We start from the raw sequence: 11,978 nt of genomic DNA on the forward strand, positions 1-11,978 counted from the left end.
CTATCGTGAGTTGTTTCATGTAGTCAGAACAAAAGCGGCACATATGGTGTCAAGATTCGGGGTGAGAGACACGGAGATACAAGAACAGAGGACCCAAGTGCAGACAGGAGGTAAGGGGTTAACAAGACTTTAATAATAATAAAACGTGGACAAAACAAAAACCCACGATGGGGTAAAATAACCAAGATATAAACAGGAACACGGACTAACTAAACTAGACAGACTACCTAAGACTACACTACACTGACAAGCCATGAACTCACCCCAAGCAACACGACACAGCACAATGAACCTACACAAGACAGAGAACACAGGGGCATTAAATAAAGGGACAAATCAAAGGGGAACAGGTGTGGGGCATGAACTAATAAACAACCAGTAACGAGAGATACAAAAGGGCGGGAATACAGACAAGGACTGGAGAGAGTATCGAAGGCTGACAGGGTCAAAATGACTCTCTCCACACATAACAAGGTATCCTGCCGTGATTCTGCCACAAGATCAAGAAAGACATGACAAGATGAGGCAGAATCACGACAATATGGTATGTGTTCAGACGACATGTTTCAGATATATTTCTTGTAAGACGTAAGCTAGGCAGTATTTTCCATGTTATTTCGAGTTTTTGTCTACATCAAACGCTACAATTGATTGTATATTAGTGATGTTTTTAAAGGTTTCGCGTTGTATCTGGTATAGACACGGTCACGTTGATGTACAGTTGTGCTCTGATGTCAGTCAGTGAGCACAGAGCTCGCCGAGCAGCAGTGTCAAAGCACAACCCACGGAAAGAAAATAACTCTGCATGTAACTGACATTTTATGGCAACAAAGAGGCCAAAGTTAAGAACTGCAGCTTTAACAACAAAGATGAAAAACTAGATGGCTCATTGTTAGGTCAAGGTTAAATATAATGCATTTTCTTATGTTAACAAACAGTCAAGTGTTTACCAACACAACCATAACTATACACAGGCATCCACACGATATGCAAAACGATGATGTCATGTTTGTTCGAAGTGGCAATGCCACATTTTAAATTCACGAGCCCTTTAAATGGAGATATATTTTTCTTGGCTGTCCATGTTTTATTGTTCATCAGCTGAAATAAATCATTCCTAAAGCGATCCAATGATGGTAATAATTGTTACAGTTGTGGTGTGAACTAAACAGATTTTTTAAACATTATAGTTATGGCTTGGTGTGAACTGGTCTTAAAATGATTTTGTTCTGATATGTTTCAGCGTCAGCAGTATTTTTATGATTATGTAACCGGTCCGGTGAGGTCATTTCCTGTCACGACTCTGCTTTATCTTGTCATGGATTTCTTGGTCTTGTGGCAGAGTCGTGGCAAAGCCTTATGTTTAGGGTGAGAAGCCATGGGGTGTTTACCTTTTTGACATTCCATGTGCTTTCTCGTGTCTTGTCATTGGCCCCGCCCCTCTCGTTTCCTGTATTGCTTCCCTGCCGTGTCTAATGTTTCCCACCTGCCCTCGTTGATTACGCTTCGTTTGTCTTCCCTTTAAAATGCCCTCATGTTTCGTTGTCTTTTTGCTCGGTCATTGTATGTGGTTGTTGTGCCTCTGTGGTGGTCGTGTGTGTCCCAGAGTGAGTACGTTTACATTGTTCCCTAGTCTTGTTCTGTTTCGCTCCTAGTATACCGTGTTTTTGGATACCCCTCGTCTCGTCTTGCCTTGTCTACCCTTACCTTGCCTGTTTATTTTGACGTTGTGTCACAAGTTTGTTTTGTTATTTTCTAGTTTTGCCCCATCGAGGGAAGTCTTTTGTTTGAATTCTTGTTTTGTTATCGTGTCCGTTTTTTCCCCATTGTGGGGTTTTTGGTTTCATGTTATCGTGTTTATTAATTAATAAAAGTCTTTGTTAACCCCTGCATTCCCGCTGCCTGCACTTGGGTTCTTTCCACCCCCACCCCTGACAATTTCCTGCTCTATGAACATTACTGGCCATGACATCATACACAAAGATGCAATAGTGATAACACAAGCAGAGCATTACAGGGAAATTCTCCCCCTCATGTGACTTCATTTCCTCCCTGAGTTCAACCACAAAATATTTATGCTACACTTTCTGCCGCTGTTATGATTCATGGCTGTCATTTGCTGAAAATCCTCCAAAAACTGTGACTCGGAGTTCAATGTCACACATGAAAAGGTGTCAATAGAATTTTCATAGAAACATCATTGAAGCAAAAGACACCTCCAATGAATCCTTTCCACTGCTAAACAAAGAGAAATCTCATGTCCACAGGACAGTCGTCTGTCTGATGTGATGATCTCTGGAATCCACACACACACACACACACACTGATGACAAACAGATGTCAGATGCCTGAACACACAAACATTTGGACACACTCCATTTGGAAGACATCTCCAACCGTTGCATCTGGGTCTACGCTGGTATGCTTGAAATTAGCTTTATAATCAAACACAATTCATGAACTTCATTACAAATCAACTGTGTTGTAATGGTTGCGTTGAATGGGACAGTGAAGGACAAGCAGCCAATAGACATGTCAGCTCTGTTAGAAAATACGAGCCTACACTTCTGGCATGTGGTGGAGTATGATTCATGATGAGTTTTCTGTCTGTCTCTGGTCCTGTAGCATCAGCACTAAACTTCCCCAACAACTCAACATTCATCACAAACAACTCTGTAGGGCTGGGCAAAAAAAAGAACAACGATAAAATCAAATAATCTTTTTTTTAAATGCAGTCTATTCGATATCGATTCTCAAAAGCCTTGAAGTGATTTTTTTCTTTCATATTTCCGCAAGTACTGGACATTCATTAACGTGAATGTTATAGCTACTACTATCCACTAGTAACATCCACTAACGGTTGGATGTTACAACAGGGAGCGTATCCTTCATTCATAGCTTCATTAACTTGGCGGATGCGGTGTGTCATCACCTTCACATAAAGGGCAGCGGTTTATATGATGCAGCCTCTCTTTACTGCTAATTTTGTGACATTTTGTTTGTTATATCTTAAATGTAAAATAACCTGATACTGTTTGATCAAGGTCTGTTTCGTTTCAATATACCCAAGTGCACCCAAAAATAAAGTTTAATATACAGGGTTTGTGGCTCTTCATTTCTTGTTTATTCACCATTGTTATCTGATGGTTACTGATCTTTTTTAGAAAAATCTATAGGATTTGTGTTAAATCTATTCAATTCAATTCAATTCAATTTTATTTATATAGCGCTTTTCACAATGTGCATTGTTCCAAAGCAGCTTTACAGGAGCAAATAAGAAAAACACAGAAAGTTAAAACACAGCACAGTGCATGGTGTTTATAGACCAAGCAAGATCATTATAATAAATAATATCTAATAAATAAATGAATAAATAAATGCAGTCTCCCGGTGAGCAAGCCAACACTGCACTGCTGTGGCGAGGAACCCAAACTCCAATGATGAATAATGGAGAAAAAAAAACCTCGGGAGAAACCAGGCTCAGCCGGGAGGGCCAGATCTCCTCTGACATGTCATGGCTGCACTCAGTGACCCCGACCAAAGCCACCGAGCAACGTCCACGAAGAACAGGGAGAGCCCACGAGCCGCGACCCAGGAAGCCCCACCCGCCGAAACCGTGCAGGTCCAACCCGGTCCCTTTAATCTATAATCATTGACTCAAATCGAGAGCTTGTGAATTGGAATGTTGAAGGCTGTTATGAGCCGAGTTGACATGACACAGAATGAAACACAAACTGGAATGATGACAGGACTTTGGATGCACTTCTCTTTTCACTTTAATGATTTGGTCATAAACACAGAAGGGACGCACTGTTGATTTTTATACCACAGGGCTGCTGAATGCTTCATTCAGTGTGGTAGGCAAACTACATCCATTTTAAATGCATAAATATCACTGTGTTTGAGTTAGGATTTTGGTCAAAATGACTCATTTCATGCAATAGAAACCAAATCTAACAGATGACACTTTCTCATTTCAACTGCCTTTGACATAAATGAGTGACATGAAGAAATGGAGCGTGTTTAACAAAGAATAAACATCCAAATACTCCATCAGTATCTGACACACAAGGGTAAGCAGGATATGTCAAGAATATATTGCTGTTTGTAACATGTTTTTAAACAGTAGAAGCTAATCCAAACTATATTTATTATTATTAAATGAATGTTGAGCAGGACTACATTCTGCCTGTTTGTTCAGTCCTATAAGCCAGTTTCTCACGTGGCTTCTTGGGGAAATTAATTGTCCAGCCTTGTTTTAAGGGTGTGTATTATTTCTCGGTAAACGCACACCAGTGAAGTAGTTCCAGATCTGTCGACCGCATACAGTTTATATCGCTACGCCAAGTTTGACTGAATAAGGTTATACTGTAGCTTACTGTCCACCACATCACACATACTGTATCTAACAACAAACAAAATGACAGACTATTTTCATCGTCTGAGAATTTACGTAGAGCATGAAAATTCCAACAATTGGGTGACCGCTCAATCCATTTAAAAAACAACAGCAGCACAGGGTATCTGCAGGTTTCTGAGAGTTAGATTTAAGACTTTTTAAGACCTTTTTAATACCGCGCAGAATGAAATTTAAGACCAATTTCATAGCAACAAATTTGCACTTCCCCATGGCTAAAGCTCCAACGTTTCTCCATGTGGTAATGTCCAGTCCACTCACCTAACGAACGTGTTATTTGTTAGTTGGTTCCGCCTATTTTGTTCTGCGTGACAAATAGACGTACATGATTTTAAAACGAAAATAAAGTCTTCTTTACGGTGTCGGTTCGACTGCATTTCTAAGACCTTGGAAAAGCTGATTTAAGACATTTTAATGCTAATTAAGGCCTTATTTTGACATTATGGAATTTAAGACTTTTTAAGACATTTTAAGGATCCGCGGACACCCTGGCAGCAAACAACATGAAACAATCACCTGTGAACAGATACACAGACTTGAGCCTGAAACACGAAAATACCAAAATCAACACTACTGTCACGACTCTGCTTTATCTTGTCATGGATTTCTTGGTCTTGAGGCAGAGTCGTGGCAAAGCCTTATGTTTTGTGTGAGAAAGCCATGGGGTGTTTATCTTTTGACACTCCATGTGTTTTCTCTTGTCTTGTCATTGGCCCCGCCCCTCTCGTTTCCTGTATTGCTTCCCTGCCGTGTCTAATGTTCCCCACCTGCCCTCGTCAATTATCCTTCGTTTGTCTTTCCTATTTAATGCCCTCTTGTTTCTTTGTCCTGTGTTCTTGCGTTGTACTGTATGTACTTGTTCCTGTCAGTGCCCCGTGCTGTTCCGTGTTCTCGTCCTGCCAATCTGCTGGATTATACCCTGTCGTTTTCAAGTTGCCGTGTCTCTTGGTCTTGTGTTTGCAGTCCTGTTCTTTGTGTGAGTTTTAGTTTGATCCTGTTCTTTTGGTTTTTGCAACCTCGTGGGAAGTCTTTTGTTTCAATTTTTGTATTTTAGTTCTGTTCCTGTTTTACTCCCCCTCGTGGGATTTTTTTTTTTCTGTTTAGTGTTCTTATTAAAGTATTATCATTTAACCCCTTCACGCCTGCCTGCAATTTGGTTCTTCCTCACCAACCGTGACAACTACATCTGTTTAATGCTAGACTTCAAGGCAAAAATACCTCTAAATTACACTTTAAATAGCCAGATGCAAGCTTTCTATGGCACAGAGCAGCAGAGGCTTGACGCTCATTTCACTCAAAAGTGCTTCATTTAAATGCACATTGTGTCCGTATGACAAAGCCATTTCCACATGGCACACAATAGACAGTAAAGCAGAATCTCCCATCCTAATGTCATGTAACATTACAATAAATGAGGTGTGAAAACTGTGAAATGACATTCAGATCTGGGCTTTGTGCTGTTTGAAGCAAACCTAAGTGCAGTGAATTATCAGTCATTGTATAATCAACTTCCTTCTGCCGAAAATTCCTTTACATACAAATCAAGACAAAAAACTTTTGTTCTTAAATTTCCTTTATGGTTTGACACAAGGATCAGAAAGTGTTTTTTTATTTTGGGATGAACTATTTAAGATTTTTTTAATCGATATCGCCAAACAACAATGTCTAAATATTTGGCAATACACTTGAAACAATGATGTGAATAGTTTTGTATTCATCATTGGCAATGCGTCATGGGATGAGTTCAGCTCCTATTTACCTAAACCTAAAAGAAGCAATAACTCCGTTCCAGTAACTTCTGTCAAATCAAGTATAAAAAACCACAACAATGATACCATAGATCGTGTGTTTATAACAGCACTATATCTTGTAGGGTCAGAATGGCTTTCCAGCAGAAACAGCACCAGAGAGAGAGTGAGAGATCTGGTCTGGGTTGTTTGTAACTCGGGTGAAGTGCAAACTCTTAAACCTCAAGTGTCCTTAATAAACATTTGGCAAATCCAGCAAATAAGATGGTTAGAAAAGCAGACAGGTCAATTATCTTTAGGGAGGAACAGTGTTCTAGCAGAAAAATGCCCTCTTCTCGATGTATTAGTATGTTGCAATTTGTTGATTTGGTATTTAACAGTGATTTAAGGAACAGTGGACTCAAATATGACAAGCGCTCCCCAATATTCAAATATAGCCAAACTGCAGCATTATGTACAGGACACAGTATGTATGAGGCCAATCATATCAAAGAAGACTTTACTCTTAACAAGAGTTATTTGTTTTAAATGTCTGCTTAAAGTGAAGTCTGACATGAGAAGAGCAACATATCAATCAAAACCAACAAACACGGGCCAAAAGGTACACAACTTCACAGGCTGTTCAATGAGGACTCTAATCTTGATTTCTGACCAATCCAGATGACAACTCTGCAGTTTTGCGCATGAAATCAAACTCTACCAGCGTTTAAGGGTGAAGAACAGCATCATTTTCCATTATGCCATATTCACTAACAGGAAGGCAAATCCACACTCATATTCATCATTTTTTAGAACAAGTTTTAAAACTCACCTGGAGGTCAAAAAATTTACTGTAGCGTCTGAATATGATCTCATTGGTGCCATCAGACCAAGAAACTTTGATGATGTAAACCTGCAATGACAAAATGGAACCCAAGTTAACGTACAAAATCATGACACATCAGTGAAGAACTTTTGATGAACTCTAGCCCTGATGGGTCTGATGAACTCAGCAGCACGCTGCTGAAGATACTGGATGTTAAACCTGAAGACGGACACAGCTTTGGGAGGCTTTCTTTACTTGATCTAAACCAGAGATTCAGTTCATACCACTGGAGGCCCTATTAACATTGTACTAGATGAGCAGATGTTCATCACAAGATGACAGCTCAGGAGCAGATTCAGAAGATCTTGTCCCAGCCATTCACTGAACAGCACTTGGGCGTGTCTGCCCTGATGTCTATCACAATCTGATGTCGTTGAAAACCTTCTCTTTTTACAATGTGGCTATTTCATTTAAACGTGTATGATGTGAATTGTACAAAAAAATGCATGAATATTAGCAACAAAAAAAAACATGAAAAAGCTCCACCCAACCTAAGTGTCACTTGGGCAGAACCAGATCATACAAAAATGTCAAATGTCATCATCAATTTACACAAATAAATATTTATTTCTAGTAAAGAACTAATTGTGTTGGAAAATGCAAATGCAGGCATATTGTCAAGCTGACTCGGGTACGGTTCACTGGTGCACATTTGAGCTTGGAAAACAGCTTCTAAACACCATCCAAACACTGACCATCTGCTACAGTTTTCCTGCGATGCACACACACACACGTGGCCAAAACTAACATATATACACTCCTTCACAATCACAACACTGCCTGTCTTCTGAAACCATCCTGAAGACTTCCATCATCCAGTCATGTACTGACAGTCACATTATTCACACTGCAACATGAAACAGTGAAATTACACAGAGAAAAATCTTGTGTTGCTCTTTCATAGCTTTGTGTCATTTCTCAGTTGCGTTGCAACATATTCTTAGATGTTTCTCCTCAAATGAGAAATAAAAGTAGCTGCTGAAACACATGAAGAGTGTGGAGGTGTAAATGAATGCAGATTGTAGAGGTGAAATAATCTGGATTTGAGTAAATATTTGATGAGAAATGTTTGAGTTGATACGGAGATCGTCAGAAATATTGACTTTTGGATGCAGACTTGTAGGGCTTCTCGACAAAAATCATGATCACGGTTATTTTGGCCAGTATTGAGGTCCCGGTTATTTAACATGATTACTCATTAACTTTTAAAACAACATAGAAAAAAACCTGGCTTTTAAACTGTGAATTCAACTGAAAAATAAATGTAAAGAAATAGCACAGCTGAACCGCTGTAAAGGAAAGGGGTGCGCTGTGGATTTATACCACAAGAAAAGAGAGACACAATAATTGTTTACCTCGATTATTTCGTTTTTGTAATTGTTGAAGGCCAAAATTGACAAAAATTACGATTCATTTTCGATTAATTGCACAGCCCTACAGAGCTCAGTTTGACACATTGTTGACATCTCTTCTCAAACTCTAATGACAGACACATTTGTGACATTTCTTACTCTCATTCTCAAAATAAATATTTGGTTAGACACACATTAGAATTGAGCAAATGTTTCCCTTTGCTCTTGATTTAATCTCATTGGTCTTCTGAATAAAATGAAGGCCTTTTTAACCAGTTTGATTGACACTGTTTGGGCACAAGCATTTACTATCAATGTAAGACTATGGGGTTTTTCTGCCTGCATGTTTTAAGAAGCTCTCACTCATTCCTGTAGCACAAACATTGACAAACAACAAGAAAATGTCTGTTTTTAACAGCAGTTGTATTTAAATGTTTATGCTAACAGGAAGTCCAGACAGCACTAACACTGGGGCATTTGTAGATGTCACCGTCGTTGTTAAACATTACAGCTGTAGAGCACTCAGACACAAGCTTTATACTCCGAATCAGTCTGGTTTATTCATTCGCTCTGTTCTCGTCGTTAAGAAGGAAGACAATGTTTCTGGTGGGAAAGAGAGGGCTGTTATCATCATAGGTCTATAACAAACAAACTAAACCCTTGAATTATCCGCACATTTCTCAGCGAGGGTCCTGTGTTGATCTCTAAAATACAGGCAGGCCTGTTTATAACTGTCTGTTTGCTTCCTCACACTGTATTCTTAACTACACACCACAACAACAGTGAAGATCAGCTCATTATCAGACTCTGAATCACATGATCATCCTGGTGATGTGATCAGACTGTCCACACTTCACTTCAGCCCAGCTGTCACCCGGCGGGCATGTGATGTTCAAGTTCAAGTTTCACGTTTATTTGTCATATGTATAGATGTCAGTGACAGTGACATTAAAATGCTTTTGTGAGGGCATAGGCAGTCTACAGCAATACAATAGTAAAACAGTTATATAAAGAAATATACAAAGAGAGAGAGGGAAAAAAGTGAACACAGTTGAGGATACGAGACACGGGAAGGAAACATGTTTTCCTCTGAATGACATAAACACAAAGATTGCTTCATAATAATGATAGGAATGAAATAAATCCTATTAAGTTGAAATTCCAGTAATGTGAATGCAGAACAGAAAGTAGAGCGGAGCACTCATGATGTTTTGACTGGTCTCATGTCAACAGGCTCACCAAGTGCCAGTCATGAGTTTATCACCACGCCGAACTACTGGAGAACCTCCTTGTCAATCTCACCTCAGCATCATTTCACCACAAACATCATTAAAGACAACAAATAAGAAACATTCACAAAGAATCTTTTGTTACACTGTAAATAAAAGTTAAAATAAGGTTTGGAAGCAGTGCTAGGCAGATTTGATCAAAATAAGTTTTAATCAACAAGTTTACATAACATATATCTTTAAAATAACCAGAAAATATTTCGATATTTGGGGTGAGATAACAACAGGCTAAATAAACTGACAACTTTTCGATTCCCTTACCGCTCTTAAACTATTTTCGTTTTCTTTATAGTGATGCATCTGTGAGAAGCAGTTAAAACATTAAGTTAAGGGAAAACAGACACGATCCACTTGGTTGGATTGGAGAAGATGAAGACAGACACATTCAGTAACATGAATGTGTGTTTAGTGGAGTGGGTTTAGGGGGTGTCCAGGACTTTAAGGGTGTGGTGAAGAGGACAAAAGGCCTTGAAAAACATGGAGGTCTTACAGCAGCATTACTTCAAAACTTCACACACACAGCTACAAACACACAAACTCTGTTTATAGAAGTCATGTAACTTAACTTAACATTCTGTGACAATGTGGGTCTCTTATGAACTCACGAGAGGCTTTGTTGCAAATATGCAGATGTGAAAACATCTGGAATTACATGACAGGCCCAAAACTGCGGGACAGACGTCACATAAAACGCACTGCACTCAATGAAGTGAAGTGTTTCAGACTTTACATCAGAACACAGACATCAATAAATAGCCTACGGATCGAAAAACTCTTTGGTGCTGTGTAACATGATCCTCATCTGAGACGATCACATCTCCAGTCTCTTTGTTCAGACAAACACGTGAAAAGCACCGCTCAACGCTTTTATTGTGAGAGAAACACTCAGAAAAGTTGTTTTAAAACATCGTGATAAACTCACATAGTGTTTGTTGGGGTTTCGTCTCTTCTGCACGTCTTCGACGGTGACTTCTTGTACATTCCGCCGTGGCATGTTGCGATAATCTCAGTCAGAAAACAGATGAACAAAATAACCTTCAGATCCACAGCAGCAAGTGTGAGCAACTTTCCTGCATTCGCGTATAATCACTCGTTGTTTGTCGGTTTCTGTGATTTTCCAGTCCACGTCTGGTTTCCTGCAGAGTAAACTCCCAGTCAGAACAGCTCGCCGCCTCCTCTCCAGCTCGAGCGCGACTCGTCGACGCAGGCCTACTATGAAGAAGGATTTACTCATGAATATTAATCACCCATTGCGACGTTTGATTGGCTGCGGTGTGCTCGACCACTGCCTGCGCAGACGTCAGAGAACGGCGAGAGAAAACAGCTCAGTATAATAGATATATATATATAACTAGATGCCGGACCTCCTTCTGCCCAAGCTTACGCAGCTCTCTGTGCCAACCTCTACCTGTCAGTGGATTATTAACTTCCTGTCGAACAGGCAGCAGCTAGTGAGGTTGGGAAAATTTAAATCCAGCACATGTACCATCAGCACCGGAGCTCCTCAAGGATGTGTTCTTTCTCCACTGCTATTTTCACTCTACACAAACGAATGCACCTCTACAGACCCTTCTGTCAAACTCCTGAAGTTTGCAGATGACACCACAGTCATTGGCCTTATTCAAGACGGTGATGAATCTGCCTACAGAAAGGAGGTTGCTCAGCTGGCTGCCTGGTGTAGTCAAAACAACCTAGAACTGAATGCATTCAAGACAGTGGAGATGATAGTGGATTTCAGAAGGAACCCTCCATCACTTCCTCCCCTCACCATCCTGGACAGCACTGTGGATACTGTGGAGTCTTTCAGGTTCCTGGGCTCCACCATCTCTCAGGACCTGAAGTGGGAGTCCCACATAGACTCCATTGTAAAGAAGGCCCAGCAGAGGTTATACTTCCTCCGTCAATTGAGGAAGTTCAACCTACCACAGGAGCTACTGACCCAGTTCTACTCAGCGGTCATCTAATCTGTTCTGTGCACTTCAATACCTGTTGTGTTTGGGATGGCTCGGCTCGGAGAAGATTATTGGTGCTCCTCAGAACAACAGAACAATATATGAAAAAAATAAAATAAAAAACATTCAAACGAACTGAAATAGAACAAAAATAGTTTTTCTTATTAATAAAAATAAAAAATGTTAACATCTTATTGCTTTTCTATTACTACATCGCTTTACCAAATCATAATAAAATTGCAATTTCACCAAAAAAGAACTGCAAATTGGGGTTTCTTTTCTGATTTTAATTTATGCAAAAGAAATCTCCTATAAATTATTATGAAATTAACAATAAAATCCAAATTGAGCAAAA

General features: G+C 39.7%; 1 protein-coding gene across 5 annotated transcripts in view; it reads right to left on the reverse strand.

The window, feature by feature from the left end:
* The window catches only part of sh3pxd2b (SH3 and PX domains 2B), a 35,884-nt gene extending 25,048 nt beyond the window's left edge, over nt 1-10,836 (reverse strand). For 3 of the 5 annotated variants that reach the window (XM_057359508.1, XM_057359507.1, XM_057359506.1), the window contains exons 1-2: nt 10,594-10,836; nt 6,977-7,057 (exon numbers count right to left, since the gene is read on the reverse strand). In XM_057359508.1, coding sequence (XP_057215491.1) covers nt 6,977-7,057; nt 10,594-10,665 — 153 coding nt within the window. In that variant the 5' untranslated portion in view covers nt 10,666-10,836. The remainder of the gene's footprint in view (nt 1-6,976; nt 7,058-10,593) is intronic. The other 2 variants (XM_057359510.1, XM_057359509.1) reach the window with 1 other exon arrangement.
* Nucleotides 10,837-11,978: the final 1,142 nt, after the last annotated feature.

Source organism: Triplophysa rosa, linkage group LG19, assembly GCF_024868665.1.
Source record: "Triplophysa rosa linkage group LG19, Trosa_1v2, whole genome shotgun sequence".
NCBI classification, from domain to species: Eukaryota; Metazoa; Chordata; class Actinopteri; order Cypriniformes; family Nemacheilidae; genus Triplophysa; species Triplophysa rosa.